At 44.1% G+C, this 17,123-nt stretch overlaps 1 protein-coding gene across 1 annotated transcript in view; it reads right to left on the bottom strand.

Moving 5' to 3' along the window:
• The window catches only part of DGKG (diacylglycerol kinase gamma), a 136,643-nt gene that overhangs the window by 8,799 nt on the left and 110,721 nt on the right, over positions 1–17,123 (bottom strand). Inside the window, 3 exon segments of the mRNA XM_081954472.1 lie at positions 217–277; positions 1,494–1,614; positions 14,902–15,103. Coding sequence (XP_081810598.1) covers positions 217–277; positions 1,494–1,614; positions 14,902–15,103 — 384 coding nt within the window.

Below are 17,123 nucleotides of genomic sequence, written 5' to 3'. Positions count from 1 at the left end.
AGGGAATTCTTTCCTGGGATACTATGGCTGGTTTTGGTTTTATTTCCATTTTGAATAGAAGCATTATTTAAAAAATAGTTCTTTCCTAGGTTTTGTTACTAAAACCTGGGTCTCCTCTGCAGTTTATTTTCCAAAGAAAAACTTCTCTGAGCTTCTTACTTTAGTAAATGAAGTCCTTTAATACCATTCAGACTTTTCTGTGTTTCAACTACTCACTGTGCAAGGTGGCTGCATCCAAGGCTCTCCATCTACTTGCATGGGCAATAGTTTGGTTGTTCTGCAATACACAAGCAGTCTTGTAAGAAGGAAAACAAGCCAGAACTGAATTCTGTCTTGCTCTAAGCTGCCAATAATGGAAAAGAGTGAAAGAGTGAAAGAGTGAAATTTACAAGATGATGTTATCTGGCTGTAGTCACTGAATTATCACCTAATGTTGTGTATGAATGATAAATGAATCATAAATTAATAGGATGGTTCCAATACTATAATAAAATTGAGTGGCTAATTTGTAAATCAGTGTGTTTTATGAACATGGTTCTTGTTAGCATGGTAAGGATTTCTAGGAACCACAGAAGCAATAGCATAGGAGCACAAGAAGGCACACTCAATTTACTTGCATCAACCCCCCACTTTTATCATTCTTTGCTTAGCACATCTATCATATGTGCAAATGGTGGGTTCCAGTACCTTGCAATGGGGCCGGGTGTCCACCACATGCATGCGCGCAGCACATGCGCAGCACGCACACATACTTACTGCCTGTGATGCTCCGTGACGCTCCAGCTACTCGCCGAAGTGTCGCGCAGGTGCTGTACGCTTCATGCGCATGTGCAGTCGGCTCAAATACAGGTAAGGAGGGCGAGCAGATGGGTGGGCCCTCTGGAACACCATACCAGAACGGTACCTGGTGCTCCCAGCAGGCACCGGTACGCCCGTACTGGGGCGTACCGGTCGTATCCCACCACTGGTGCAATTGTAAATAGAGGCAACTGTGTTTTGTCCAATATAGTCTTGAGGTATATTGAGTTTGGCTCTATAAAAACAACATCCTTTCCCTATTTCTACATGTAAGAGCAGGCACCTTATTCTCCTTTGTAATGGGTCAAAAATCCCCCTATTTTTCCATGGCTCCTCATCTCATTCTCTCACCTCCTTTTCTCTCTTTCTAGAACATGCTGAAATTCTGGGAAAACATAATGCCTTCTAAGTAAAGTGCTCCATTGTAATCCTCATTCTAGCCATTGTTTATCCACTTTGGGATGAAGTCCTCTTCCTCATGCTTCCAACTAGCTTTATTTTATAGACCTGATAAGTTTTTCAGTTCATAGCAGACCACAGAAAATACAGATTTGGTCTTTAGAGCAAGCTATTAGAATATTAGCACACAGAAGAAAGGGATTTCAGGAGGTTCCCGATTCTTTCTTGTCTGTTACTAGAATATCTTCCAAATTGGTGAAAAATTCATATTAGAACCAAAGTCTCAAAGTAGGTACCTGATGGCAACAGAGGAACACTGGGCCAATCTCTTTCCAGCACTTTTCAGTCCAGTATAGATCTGTCCCATTTCCATAGCTCCTTCAAGACCAACAACTTCCAAGAGCTGATCACTGAGATCTAATGAAAGATAGATAGATAATTATTAAACAAAGAAAAACTTGTGTCCCTTATATTTAATGCAAAGCTGAAGATTGCTTATACTGCTGTTCTTCATGGAGCAGCTATGAACATCTGGGTACTCATTTACAAGGTTTTTGATCATGTTTTAGATTAAAATTGTTTTAATGAAAAGTTGATATTATCTATCTATCTATCATCTATCTATCTATCTATCTATCTATCTATCTATCTATCTATCTATCTATCTATCTATCTATCTATTTTCTATCATTCTATCTAATCATTGGAGATGGTAACAGTAGGTGTCAGAAAGACTAAAGGAGATGATATTTTGCATGCAATTTTGCCCATCTGTTGTATACATCTGGACTGTTGTGTTTTTACACCAGTGTACCTTCTGAAATAAGAAAGTTCTTGTGATTGGTGGAGAAAATGTTGTGATTTAGCTTGAGGGCTCACATCTACTTCTGTTTCTTGGCCAAGTCTCTGAACATTACTGCATCAGCCTGCATTTTGGGAAAATGGGCATTTAACCCCACCAGGTTGGTATCCATTTCATGAATGGGCAAAACGTCTTGACTGTCTTTCTGTGCATATTTCAGTCAAACAGTTCTTCATTTCCAAATGAATCAACTCTCCTGAAAGGACTGGAAACAAGAGTTTGAAGGGAATGTTTGGAGCAGTTCTTTGTCAACCTCATCTTTTATTGGCAGGAGCTCCCAATATTTAAAATATTCAGATAACAGGTCTACAAATACACCTACATTTGGAAAGTTACTACCAGCATGTAGAAGTTATACAGGTCAATTACAGGATGGGATATTTCTTGTACCTACTTAAATTCTGTTCTGAGTTTCCTGGAAAAAAATAATAAGCAGCACGATAAACTTGTCAATAATTTGAATAAATAAAAGGTAGTTTTATTTGTTCACCTTATAATGCAAGTTTTGGCTAACTCAGGAGCATTTTTTTTGCTAGGGCTAAATTACTATGAGCCTTCTCCACATTTTGCTTTTAAATGAGTTGGCTACAGCTCTCAATTCAATTTTTTCTCCTACAAGGCTAAGTTATAGGCAGCCCCACGTCTTGTGATCCAGTGATCGCCTACACATTGCCTATGGGTGCTTTTGATGCTCAAGTGAGCATGTTCCAAATATTTCATTTCATTTCATTAAAATGTCTTTATTGGGAAAAGAATCACATTATGAAGGAAGCCCAGTAACATTGACAATGCTTCAGAAGCAAAGCAACAGGGGCAATGCTTTTGCACTTGGCAGCACTTTCCGTGCAGATTCTACTCATTTTCAGAAAGATGAGTGCACTTGGTGCTTGTGTCATCCAAGAGTATTACCAAATGCACAGATGTTACCCATTTGTGGTTTTGAACACAAATGTCTTCCCTTAAAAAGGCACTATTTGGGTCAAGGATTAAACTTTGTTCAGCACTTGGAATGATGATGCAGCCAAGGATAAATAGGCTTGCTTCATCTCTTTGAATCCTTTCTTTGGCAAGCCTTCCTGTGCACAGGCATGGTTTCTGTTTGGTTGCCTTTGCTGTGAAAGGGGAAAAGTGTAGCATGGATTAAAAATGAATGAGAAACAAGGAGAAACCAATGTGAGAACAAAGCAAATTTGTCTTTTGAAAAATAGCTATTTGGCCTATGCCAAGATGAATCTGCAATATTAAAGTTGGAGTCATTTCTTCTGCAGCACCCCAAACCAGCATATTTAATTTCCCCAAATGAGGTCTTGCCTGCAAGATTTCAAAACTAAATACGAATGGCCTCAAATTATTCTTTTTTCTATTCTGGGAAGATATTTGGAACAATAGATTCCATCTCGGAGGCATAGGCATAATCTTTAAAGATTGCTCCCTTCCACATTTATGTGTATTCCTCCAGTTCCTGAGTTATCGGAGAAACAAGCCAGCATAATATGTGTTGCCATGATGGCTGAACTCTAATTTACATCAACAAGAATGCTTGTTAGTGCTTCTTACCATGAGACAAATTAAAGTCAAGATTTAGTAGATTTATTTGGTGTTATTTCCACCACCTCACAGCATCAGTAGATAGTTAGAAAAACAGTTGCCAATCATTCTCCTGAAAGTGTAACGGAGCAGGTTGGGCAGAGGCTTTAGCTGTATTCACGTTGTTTGAGTGACAGGTCACTTGAGCTATTTCAGAACACAGGTCAATGGGTTGCTGGTCAGGAGGAAGGAGCTTACACAGCATACTAAGGCAATGCCCTTCTGCCTCATCCTGGTCCATCCTTAACTTGTCAGCTGGGTTATTTTTGGACAAAAGCTTGCCAGTCTTCTAGAAGTCTGGTAAGCCTATAGAGAGATTTACCACCTTCCTGTCACTTGGGATAGAAGGGGAAACTAGCACAACTCTTATCAATTTCCCTCCAGCTTCCAAATTGGTAAGACCTATGGGGGAAAGTGAATGGACATAGCAGCATCCAGATCATCCAATGGAATATGTAAAATGGCACCAGAGCAAGACAATAATGTTGCTTTGCTCCCAAAATAATAGAAGCAGCAGAAAGCACAGCCATGCTAAATCCTTGTCAGCAGCAGCAGCAGCAGCAAGCTTTAGCAAATTCCAGTAGAATCAGCAATATATACCTCCCCCTGTTTAAACAATTAGCAGATCCCATTTTTATTCATGGGCAGGCTTACTGATCTTTGTAAAACTTTTGAACAAATATTCAATAGTAGGATATGTTAGATATTAGCATATATCGGGATAAGTCTTCCCTCAGGTCCGCTCCTACAGCGGGAAACAGGTATTCCTCTGATTGGTCAATGGGCGTGCCTCATCCCTATAAAAGGGGAACCCTCCGACCACAGAGTAAGCTGGATCACTACTATTACTAATAAAGAGCTGTTAAGTCACGTCGTGTCCGCAGTCTGTCTCTCGTTGCCCAGATCTAACATTGGCGACGAAGGTGGGATTGAGAGACAGATAGGACGAAGAACGCTACTTCAAGAATCTCCGGATTTGATCCAGCCCAGGAATTCGGCAGAAATTCCGGCAGCCATCTCAGATCACCGCAGCGCGGCAAATTCAAACTGAGAAGATGGCGATGCATGCTCCCCCCGCTCCTTTCGACCCAGCAACCGACGAATGGGAAGCCTTCATGATTCGCTTCGAGTGTTTCCTCGAAGCAAATGAGTACACGGGGATCACCGATGCAAGAAAGAAAAATATCTTCCTCGGCTACTGCGGAAAGGAAGTCTTCAATACGGCCAGAGACCTCACCGCGCCTACTCCAATACAAGCAGTACCATGGGCGACGCTGAAACAAGCCTTGGAAACACATTACGCGCCAAAACCGTCCCGCCATGTCAGCCGCAAAGAGTTCAACATGAGGACTCAAAAGGCGGGAGAATCCATTAACCAATTTGTTGCAGCTCTACGAAGAATAGCAGCCCACTGTGAATACAGGGATTTGGAAGAGCATATCTTAGAGCAATTCATCTGTGGGGTAAGAGACATTTCGTTGCAAAAGAAACTGTTAGCCAACCCGAATCTAACCCTACAGTCAGCATTGAACAAAGCAAGAGCGTCGGAATCAGCGGAGAAATCAGCAGTGACCATACAACGAAGGGTCAACGAAACCCAGCCAGCACCGAGACAAACCAGAGTCCACTACGAAGACGCAAGCCCCGACTACGTGGATCCCGAGTTCGAGGACAGTCACCTAATGCAGAGCAGTCACTGGAGGCCTGGGGGGAAACCCGGATCCCGTTTGCCGCCCTGCGCAAGCTGCGGAGGGAATCACCCCAGGTCTACTTGCAGGTTCAGGAACGTTGTTTGTTCGCACTGCAACAAACTTGGGCACATCGCACGAGTGTGCCGGAGCGGAGTCCCTGCCTCACGGCAGCCACCCATGTACCGCCAACAGAAGCCCAACCCAGGGGCTTGGCGAAATCAAAAAGGGCGCCCAGAGAAAAATCCACAAGTGTTTACCCAGAGAGAAACTCCCCAAAGAGCTGAACGAGCGTATTCCCAGAGAGATTACTCACAAGAAAGTGAGCGAGCGTATCCCCAGAGAGAATTCACACAGAGAGCCGAAAGAGCGTTCTACCAAGACGCTCAACGAGAGTATTTTCAGGATATAGACGATGAGATAGAGTTGACCCAGAGAGAGGAGTTGCGAACGTATCTCACCACGATACATCAGGTCCGCCCTAAGCGGCCCAAAAGGCTGAAAGTCACAGTCCTCTTGGAGGGCTCACCCTGCGAGCTGGAGGTTGACACAGGATCAACCCTGACGATCATTTCATGGGCATCCATGAAACAGGCCATTCCCAGCCTCAGAAAGAGCCAACTGCGCGCTCCTGACGTCCTGCTACGAGACTACCAGGGGAACCAAGTCCCCATCGTGGGCCAAGGCACATTCCACATCCAGTTTAAGGACATCGAAGCCCAGCTGCCCGTGACCATCTCCAGCGCGCCATTGCAGAACCTCCTGGGGCTTGATTGGTTTGAAGCCCTGGGATTAGAAGTCACCGGAATCAACGCCGTGAGAAACAGCAGCGCTGAAAAGATCTTTAAGGAGTTCGAGGATGTGTTCAGCTCCGGTCTTGGTAAGTATGTGGGCAAACCAATATCGTTCAATTTAGATCCAAATGTGGCGCCAATCCGGCTTAAACCGAGACGAGTGCCTTTTGCACTCCGCCCAAAAATAGATAAAGAGATAGATAAGTTAGTGGAACAAGGAATCCTGGAGCCGGTAGATCACGCGCGTTGGGAGACACCTATCGTGACCCCAGTTAAGTCAGACGGATCAGTCCGCTTGTGCGCAGACTATAAATGCACAATTAATGTCGCGCTACAACAGAGCGCATATCCGGTGCCCGTAGTACAGCACCTATTGCACTCATTGGGGCCAGGAAAAGTTTTCGCTAAATTAGATATGGCACAAGCTTACCAGCAACTGCCAGTAGATAGCGCCACAGCGGAGGCCCAGACTATAGTGACGCACAGAGGAGCGTTTAAATGCAACCGGCTACAATTCGGCGTAAGTATTGCTCCAGGATTGTTCCAGAGCGTCATGGAACGACTGTTGCAAGGGATACCGGGAGTCGTCCCATATTTTGACGATATCTTGGTGTCCGCTGCAAACGAGGAGCAACTAAACAAAAGAGTCAGATCGGTTTTGGCCAGAATCAGAGAGAAGGGTCTCCGCCTGAAAAAAGAAAAATGCCAAATTAACGTGCCTAGCGTAGAATTCCTGGGTTATAGAATTGATGGTCAGGGAATTCACCCCACTGAAAAGAAAATTAAGGCGATCCAGGACGCCCCCACACCACGAAATCAAACCGAGTTGCAGGCCTTCCTCGGACTACTTAATTTCTACAGCGTTTTTCTGAGACAGAAGGCGACCGTTGCTGAGCCACTACACCGTCTACTCCAGAGGAACGCACCATGGAGATGGGGACGAGCAGAAGCTGCAGCATTCGCCGGGGTAAAGCGCCTGCTCACCACTGACTCACTACTTGTACAATACAGTCAGACCCTCCCGCTGGTATTGACCTGCGACGCATCGCCGTTCGGGGTTGGAGCAGTCCTCAGCCACAGGATGCCCGACGGGAAAGAAGCACCCATTGCTTTCTACTCCAGAACTCTTTCATCGGCCGAAAGGAACTACAGCCAAATGGACAGAGAAGCATTGGCTGCCGTTGCAGGTGTGAAACGTTTCCATGAATACCTCTACGGCCGCGATTTTGAACTCATTACTGATCACAAACCGCTGTTAGGACTTTTGGCGGGAAATCGCCCCACTCCGGTCTCCCTTTCTCCACGTATGACCAGGTGGACTGTTTTCCTGGCTGCGTACTCTTACAAGTTAATTCATCGACCGGGCTCCACTCTAGGGCACGCAGATGCGCTCAGCCGTTGCCCATTACCAGACATTTTGCCAGACCCCACTCCAGAAGTACCGGTATTGCTCATTGACTGTTTGGATTCGGGACCGGTTTCTTCTTACGACGTTGCAAGGTTCTCCTCGAAGGACAATTTAATAAAACAAGTGCAAACTTGGGTATGGAGGGGGTGGCCAAAGGGAAATGTGGGCCCGGAATTCAAAATGTTTTGGTCTAAACGGGACGAACTCTCCGTGTTACAGGGATGTTTGTTGTGGGGGGATCGAGTTGTTATTCCTTTTGCGCTACGAAAAAAGGTATTGAATGCTTTACATATGGGGCATCCGGGGATCGTGAGAATGAAAGCGTTAGCGAGAAGTTATGTGTGGTGGCCCAATATGGACAAAGAAATAGAGGAGTGGGTGGCCACTTGCGATCCATGCCAGGAGTCGAGACCAGCACCCCCGGAAGCGCCCGCCACAGAATGGGAGAAACCCAAGGCACCCTGGTCACGCATTCATATTGATTTTGCAGGGCCATTCCAGGGTCAAACCTTCCTCATAGTTGTAGATGCTTATTCTAAATGGTTGGATGTAGTCCTAATGACATCAACCACGGCAGAGGCAGTTATAAAGGTTCTTAGGCGGCTTTTCGCCACCCATGGTCTACCAGATCTGTTAGTATCGGACAACGGGCCCCAATTCACGGCCATGCAGTTCGAAACATTTTTAGCAGGGTTGGGAATCAGACACGCCCTCATCGCGCCATTCCATCCAGCGTCCAATGGTCAGGCAGAAAGAATGGTGCGGTTCGCGAAAGAGGCCCTCGCCAGGATGGGCCCGGGGGATTGGCAAACACGCATTGACCATTACCTCCTCATTCAACACATTACCCCGAGCGCAACGACGGGTAGAAGCCCCGCTGAACTACTAATGGGTCGCCGCCTACGATCTCACCTGGACAGGCTCCACCCGAATTATTCTACCTCGGCTCCCCCAGACTCTACAAGTAAGGTCAGATCTTTTAGAGAAGGAGACACTGTTTATGCTCAAAATTACACAGGGGGGACATTGTGGATACCGGCAAGGGTCATTGGCATCATGGGCCCTCGATCGTATTTGTTAGAGCTTGAAGATGGGCGGAATTGGAGAAGGCACATCGATCAGCTTCGAGGTCGCCTAGCACACTCCAACTTAAGGGATGAGGGCGAAAGTTTCCTGTCCACAGAAAGACAACCGCAGGGAAACTTCATCCCAGGAAACGACGACACCGGCGAGCTAAGCGGGGGACAGGACATCACGCACGCAGCTGAGCAACCCCCCGTCATCACAGCCGCTGAGCAAACCCCCGTCATCGCAGCCGAACAAGATACCAGGGAAAAGAGCATCGAAAACGCAAGACCTCCAGAAACAGAAAAAGCACCCGATCCTGCAACTACTTCAACCCAACAGGAAACCAATCCTGCAAGTACTTCAACACAACCTGAACTCCGACGTTCCTCCCGAGCAAGACAAACACCCACCTACCTAAAGGACTATGTCACCTACCGCAACGTCCCATCTAGGAGGGGAGGGGTGTTAGATATTAGCATATATCGGGATAAGTCTTCCCTCAGGTCCGCTCCTACAGCGGGAAACAGGTATTCCTCTGATTGGTCAATGGGCGTGCCTCATCCCTATAAAAGGGGAACCCTCCGACCACAGAGTAAGCTGGATCACTACTATTACTAATAAAGAGCTGTTAAGTCACGTCGTGTCCGCAGTCTGTCTCTCGTTGCCCAGATCTAACAGGATACGTCTTAGTGATCTACAAAATGGCTGATATATATCAGGGTACATAAGGAAGCCATGCTATGTTTTGTGAAATGTGAGTTAGGTATTACACGGGCAGATGCTTCTACAAAAAGCAGGGATTGCTGCAGCTGAAAGGAAGATGTCCGGGAGGGTAGTGCCTTGACCAGAGATGAAGACATAAGCTTGTGGCAACCTTAATTAGACAATAGGAACTCTGAAGATGCCAGCTTCTGACTGCATCACCACCAGATTTGTGAACGAGCCATTGCAGATTCTTCTTAAGTCCGGATGTGTTGGGAAAAGGTAGAAAACACTACTACCTTAAAACTGGAACAGCTAAGGAACAATTTAGGGTGTCTCTATGGGTAGACTGGAGATCATCAAAAGCTTCATCCTAAAGACACATCCTCTAAAAATGATTTGTGGGGTGGCTTTATGCCATGGGTGAATCTGAATCTGGAGTGTGTTTCCTATACAATTGTTTTCCTTTCCCAAAAGAAAAAAAATAGGAAATTGTGGTTCAGATCTATTTGTATGTAAAATCCTATAAAGTCCTGCTGTAACATGCTTATTTGGGGAACAACAAGATGTGTTGTTCTGAGGATTAGGTTATTGACGGCTCATGTAAAACTGTACTGTTAAATCCTCCACCTGATTCGAGATTAGTTTTTAAATAATCCCTATTTGTGTTGTCCTACAGAAGTAGCCACTACAAAAAGTAATAATTGATAGTATGAAGAAACTGCTCCTCCCTATAAACCTCCACCTGATTCGAGATTAGTTTTTAAATAATCCCTATTTGTGTTGTCCTACAGAAGTAGCCACTACAAAAAGTAATAATTGATAGTATGAAGAAACTGCTCCTCCCTATAAACCAGGGGTGTCCTCCCTATAAACCAGGGGTGTCCAAACTTGGGAACTTTAAGACTTGTGGACTTCAACTCCCAGAATTCCCCAGCCAGCATGGCTGGCTGGGGAATTCTGGGAGTTGAAGTCCACAAGTCTTAAAGTTCCCAAGTTTGGACACCCCTGCTATAAACCTTGTCCTGACTTACCTGATTATTAGTTTTCAAGCTGGTTAGCCATTATCATCGGGGCATGTGTTATAAGGTAATCTGTAAACTGACATTGCTGCTGTGCATGAACCCGTTTGTTTCATTCCACAAGAAAACTAGTGAAGAGGAACAATTGCAGGCTGAGAACCTTGCAGAGTGGGGGTGGGGTAGATATGGCCCACAGATCAGATATTGGCAACTTCCTGCTTATTGCTTTGAAGCTGTAGCCCTTAGAAAGCTACCCATTGCAACTGAGGCAGCCATTAGTGAGAAGTTATTTCAAAATTGCTGTGCATTGTTCCCATTGAAGATCATGCCCAATGGTTGTTTTTTTTTGGAGGACTGTGCTGCAAATGCCTACAGATTTGCTGCAGTACTCATCCCGCCTCAGGCCTCTCCACTTGGAGAGTCTCATGCATTAGTCAGAAGGGAATATTCTGGAGAGAGTGCTGTTTCACCACCCCGGCAGCTTTCTTTTTCCTGTTTGTGCTGTAGCCTGTAACGGCATTAAAGCATCCTCTTAATTACTCATTCTGTTCTGCCTAAGTAACACCTGTTCTGCCAAGCTCTTTCCGATCCTCTCCCTGGTCTCCCACGAGGATATTCTTAGAATTTTCTTATTTTCAGGCAAGTGCTCTCATCGGAAGAACATTTCAGAAAAATCTCACAAGGTGAGCCATGATTCTCCATGGCAGAGAATGTACCTTTTGTTTCCAGTAGTTCGGCACTGCTGTGCCAACACTGTGATTAGCCTAAGGCCTTTAATATTTCATTACGTTGCAAGATCCATTTTCTGTAAAGCTTTAGACTCATTGGATGCTGGCAAGGAGTTGGGGGAGGGAATGCATTGAGAAGGATTAAATAGGCAACCTCTAATGAATCTTGCATTAATGATAAACTTGAAAATAACTGATGCCTGTAAAATACTCCTTTGGAATATATCATAAGTTCCCGCTCTATCCCGAAATCAATGCATTCACATTGAAGGTCTGGAAGGATTACAAGAAAACAATATACAATGTCAGAGATGAACCCAAGTCAAAGGGTAGTGTTCTCTTCAACCCAGGCTCACTTGGAAAGGCTTGAATAGTTTGTAATACAGGTAATCCCTGGGTTATGAGTGTTCCCTTAGTGAACGTCCGAAGTTACGTGATAAGCGCCCCCTAGCATTTGCGAACGAGTTCTGAAACTATGAACCTTGCAGCACCATGGCAGTTGTTTGCCCTTACGAACAACTGTAGAGGCTCTGCAATGTTTGTCTGGAATGTTGCTGGCCAAAATGGAGCTTCCGAGGGGTGCATCCACCCCTCCAATGCTCCATTTGGCCTTCCAGAGGCCCTGCCCAGCACATTGCAGGCTGAAAGAGAGCTTCTGAGGGATGGATCTGCCCCTCCGATGGCCCGTTTGGGCCTCCAGAGGCCTCGCCTGACACGTTGCAAGCTGAAGTGGAGCTTCTGAGGGGTGGATCCACCACTCAGAAACTCTGTTCTGGCCTCATGCTGCCCACAATTGCTTTTCCCCTACAGATGCCACGCTAGGTCACTTACCTTGTGAAGATCTAGCAAGCAGTCTCCTTTCCAGCCTCTCAGCAGCATGTACCCCTCTTCAGTTCCATTCGGGCCTCCGTGGGCCTCCCAGGCCCATTGTAGGCTGAAATGGAGCTTCTGAGAGGTGGATTCTCCCTTCAGAAGCTCTATTCGGGTCTCATGCTCCCCACAATTGCTTTCCCTTCCAACCTGCCATGCCGGGTCATTTACCTTTTGAAGATCTAGCAAGCAGTCTCCTCTCCAACAAATCCACCCTCCGGAAGCTCCATTTCGGCCTGCAATGGGCCATGGAGGCCCAAACAGAGCATTGGAGGGGCGGATCTGCCCCCCCCTGGAAGCTCCATTTTGGCCAACAACCTGCCAGGCAAGACCTGCAGATGTTCAAATGGAGCATTGGAGGGGCGCAGGTGGCTGAGAAGCTGGTGAGGAGACTGCTTGCTAGGTCTTCACAAGTTAAGTGACCCAGTGCGGCAGGTTGGATGGGGGGGGGGAAAGCAATTGTGGGGAGCATGAGCTATTTCAGTGGGTCAGGGAGGCCTTAGGTGTCTTAGGCAGGTGGCCTGTTCCATCACTAGAAACCTTCCCCACCCTGAAGTACCTCATGTGTGCTTAATGAGCCTCGCATTTGATTAGCGAATGCGTGGGAGAAGGGAGGGATTGATCCTGTTCAAGGTATGAGATTCACTCCCACAAATCCTCAGGTTACGAATGGAATGGGTAGGCCCCATTACATTCGTAACTCAAGAACTACCTGTATAAGCAATGGACTAGCATCCTGAAGGAATGTTTTGAGCAGGACAGGTAAACTGAATTAAAAGAAGGTAGCACACAGCAGCTTCTTCAGCAGAATTAAAATATTTTAAAAAAAACTGGTACTGATAATCTCAGAGTTCTCACAACACAAGCTTTTGCCTACGGAGAAAGCAGGTGTCCTTTGTCCTGGGAATTCTTTCTTACATGCGCAGCTGGGAGCTAGCAATGTTGGCTGCATTTAGAGATAATTTAGAATTGGGAATTAAGTCCCTTTGGAAATTGTGTGTGAGAATGTCAATAGGCGAACTGTCTAACTGTCAGGGTGTGTCCTGCCTGGTCTCATGCCATTCCTTCAGCCTTAGCCTGCCGGACCCAACTCCTTTACCAACTTTCCCGCAGCTTGGTACACCCCTCAGATGATTTGGGACATATCTCCCCAAATTCCCAGTCAGTCATTATGGTCAGCTTGTCTTTTTGAAAGATGTACTGTTTGCGGTTGGAAACTGAAGTTTGAAATAGTAAGGAGGAAAACAAAGTTGGACTGAGTGGCCTAAGAAACAGAAATAAAGCAGGAGAATGATTTATCACTTTCTTCTGATTCAGTAATTCCTTCAAAGCTAAGACATTTTTAAAATTTCAAAACATACCTACATACATGGGCATTGCCAGATGGGGCACTCATAAATCAACTTCACTATATTATTGGTACAACAAGGTGAAAAAGAATGTAGAATAGATTGTGAGCTGCTCACAATCAAGCTAAAGCAGGCCAAATCCAACAGATTTCCAAGATATGAACTTGAACATGTACCCGATATTTTCAAGGACAACACTGTGAAGCGGTATATAAATCTAAGTGCCATTGCTATTTGATTCTATCCTACCTTTAATTTAGGCATTCAAGACAGTATTTACCACACTTTCTTCTCTTATAATTTCAAACAAAACAGCCTGGTGGTAGTTTGGGCTGTGGTCCAAAGTCACCCCATGAGCTTGGATAGAATATTTATCAAATCTGCAAATATTACAATGTCAGGCGGGATAGCTCATACTGTAAAGATTGTATAAATAACCTCAACAATTATTTTTATGTTAAAGAACTGTGCCTAAAATAACAGAGTGAAATTTAACAGGAACACATGCAGGATTTTTCACTTAGCAAGCAATCAGCTGCACATGCGTACCTGACTTGGCAAAAGCATTTGTGAAAAAGATTTTGGAACTGTAGCCGATCACAAATTGAATATGAGTCAGCAGTGTGATGTTGCTTTCAAAAAAGCCAAATGCAATTTTGTGCTGCTTCAGCGGAAGTATTGTTTCCAAACCACAGGAAATCACTTAATTTCTTTTGGTTATATCCCATCTGAAGCAACTTAGAACTGAGGAGAAATTTCCTGACAGTGAGAACAATTAATCAGTGGAACAGCTTGCCTCCAGAAGTTGTGAATGCCCCAACACTGGAAGTCTTTAAGAAGATGTTGGATAGCTATTTGTCTGAAACGGTATAGGGTTTCCTGCCTAGGCAGGGGGTTGGACTAGAAGACCTCCAAGGTCCCTTCCAACTCTACTATTGTATTGTATTGTATTATATTGCATATACCCATCTCAAGTATTGTAGCCAGTTCTAGATATTGTACTTTAGGAAAGATTTAATTAAACTACAACAAACCCAGGAAAGATCTCCAAGGAGGGGCAGAGATTTAAGAAAGATTGAAGGAATTAGGAATGTTTAACCTTGAAAAAACTGGTAGGTGCTAGATAGAAGAAGATCAGGTTCTGTTTTCTACCACTCCAGAGGACATTGGCTGCAATCATGAAAACAGATTCCAGACTGAATGTTTGGGGGGGGGGGGAAATCTTAACAGTTCAGCCAGTTATCCAGAAAATTGGATTCCTCTTCACCCAGTGTGTTCAAATGAAAGCTAAGCCATATCTGAGGTATGCTTTAATTTGAGCATGTTCTGGTACTAAACAATCAATTGGAATTTGATTGACATCAATTAGCTTTTTTCAATTCTTCAGTGACTATTGGCACACGAACCCTGGTTTTTGGTCTTTATTTTCACAGATGAAATAGGATTTTTCATTAAACTACATGCCCCTAAGAAACCTTATTATTTGATTCTTCCAACTTGTCAGGCATTGAATGCAGGATATACTCTTTTTGTGTTGCCACTATAGATATATAGGGATGTCTCCTAAATATCTGCAACTTCCTATGTGCTACACTTTTACCACATTCAAAATCTAAGCCACCTCACCTTGGACACAAAACTTGAGCTCCTTGGCATCAATAACCACTGAGGATTGCAACTTTTCAGGTATTTTCTTGCTCATGCGGTTATAGCTGCACTGTTTCTTGGTTTCCCCCCAGAGATTGGAGCCACCATACATGCTGGGAATGTTAAGGACTGCAATTCCTTCCAATGAAGTGCTAGTCAGATCCAAAACTGTTCCATCACACTGAAACAAAGGAAGAAGAAGATAAAAGAGTGGTTTTATGAAATATATTTAGATTATAATATATATAAATATATTTAAATATTTCTATTCTACCTTTCTATATCCAATTGACTTCTAATTGCTATAAAACCAATGAAACAAAATTAAGATCTACATTCATTACAATAATACTAAACACTAAGCTGTGAGGCTATCAGTTCAAAATTGAAGTGTAGATGGCTAGAACCAGAGGTGGTATTCAGCAGGTTCTGACCAGTTCTGGAGAACCGGTAGTGGATAATTTGAATAGTTCGGAGCACCTCTGACTGGCCCCACCCCCATCTTATCTCTGCCTCCTGAGTCCCAGCTGATTGGGAGAGAATGGGGATTTTGCAGTAGCCTTCCCCTGCCACGCCCACCAAGCCACACCACACCCACCAAGCCACAGCCACAGAACTGATAGTAAAACATTTTGAATCCCCCACTGGCTCTGCTGAACCCCTTTCAGCAGAGTCACCAGGAGCAGTATTATCTAAACAATGTCTGTCTTACTTACTTACTTATGACCATTTTAACCAGAGTCAAAATGTAACACAAACATTCAATTTAACAGGGGGCATTTCTGAAGCAGAAATCTTGCAGTATATTTCATGTTTCTCATGCACAAGTCTGGACATTTCAGTAGATGTGAATGAAACATTTGATCTGTGAACAATACAACTAAATATTCTGAACATTTTAAAGTTTGGCCTAAACATTATCCGAAGTAATATGAGTAGAGTCTAAGTAATCTAGTAAAGATTACTTTAAGATTCAGTATAGTTGACTAGTCTTTCCCAATCTGGTGACCGCCTTGATGAACAATGCCATTTATGCAGCCAATATAGGTATATACACCCAAGACAATGCCTAATATATTCAAGATCAGCTGCCTGTAGATCTTATTAACTTTGTGAGCCTTTCTCATCTATAAACATTGCTGTTTTGCATATTGTGTATTATTTTCTGACAATAGAGTGAATGTTTAAAGCAGAGCATGGCGACTGTAAATAATGTGACCATTTTACAAGCAGCTGTGGGTGGCAGAAACAAGAAGTTTACTAATAGTCAGGTGAACACACAAATAATAATTTATATCACATTTAAAAACTGTCAAGCTTCATATGTGAATTCATTTAGCTGTGTGGTTGCCCCTTCTCCTGCTAACTGAAACTAGAAATTATTGGAAACCAGGTGTAACTAGTTTTTTTTTTGGTAAAGAGCAATCTAAAGCAACATAATAACATGTTTGGCAAAAGCTATAATTGAAAAACAATTATTTTGGTCTGCACACAAGTCCTTTGATATTTATCTAGGGGTTGCAAGTGCTGTTCTTTGGTCTGTGTTCAGTTTTGCTTCGTTGTTTTGCTTGGGGACATTGCCAATGGGCCTCTCCTGTGCTGTCTGGGTAGCAAAATTCTGGCAGGCTGCAGAAGGTGATATGGATGCCATATATTCACCCAGCAGAGGAATGAACATCTAATGGCCAGCAACTGTGTTTTCCTCTTTAACCCTGCTTTGTCTCTGTGCCAATGTGGTACAATGGCCTCTTTGAGAAGGGGCAGCTGATGGGTTGTTGGCAGGAAGACTGGAAGTAGACATTTGCAGCTGGGCAAAAAAACAACTTTATTTCTAAGCGACTACAACCGTAACTGATGCCAATTTCCAAAACAAAACTGCCATTTCTCCTGTGCTCATGACAGATGCCTGGAGCCAAAAGGAGGGCAAACTGTTGCTTTCATCTTAAAATGCTGTTAGATTAACACTTTGCAGCCCTTGAATTACAATATCCTGAACATATTTGCAGAAAGATCCAGGACTGAGAAACTACATTATTTTTTTCACACAACAGTATTTTTCAGCAAATCCTGGGAGGGCATATACTTAGGAGTTTTTTTTTTTTTAAATAACAGATGAATTGTTGTGCAATGTGGAATCTGTCAAAGGTTGAACAAATACAGCTGAAGTATTTTCCCATGTCCTCACTATCGGTGCTAAGCCC

The sequence above is a fragment of the Natrix helvetica genome (assembly GCF_964273705.1).
Source record: "Natrix helvetica genome assembly, chromosome: 5".
Lineage (NCBI taxonomy): Eukaryota > Metazoa > Chordata > Lepidosauria > Squamata > Natricidae > Natrix > Natrix helvetica.
The sequence above is the reverse complement of the archived record's forward strand: the minus strand, read 5'-3'. Positions and strand labels throughout refer to the sequence as shown.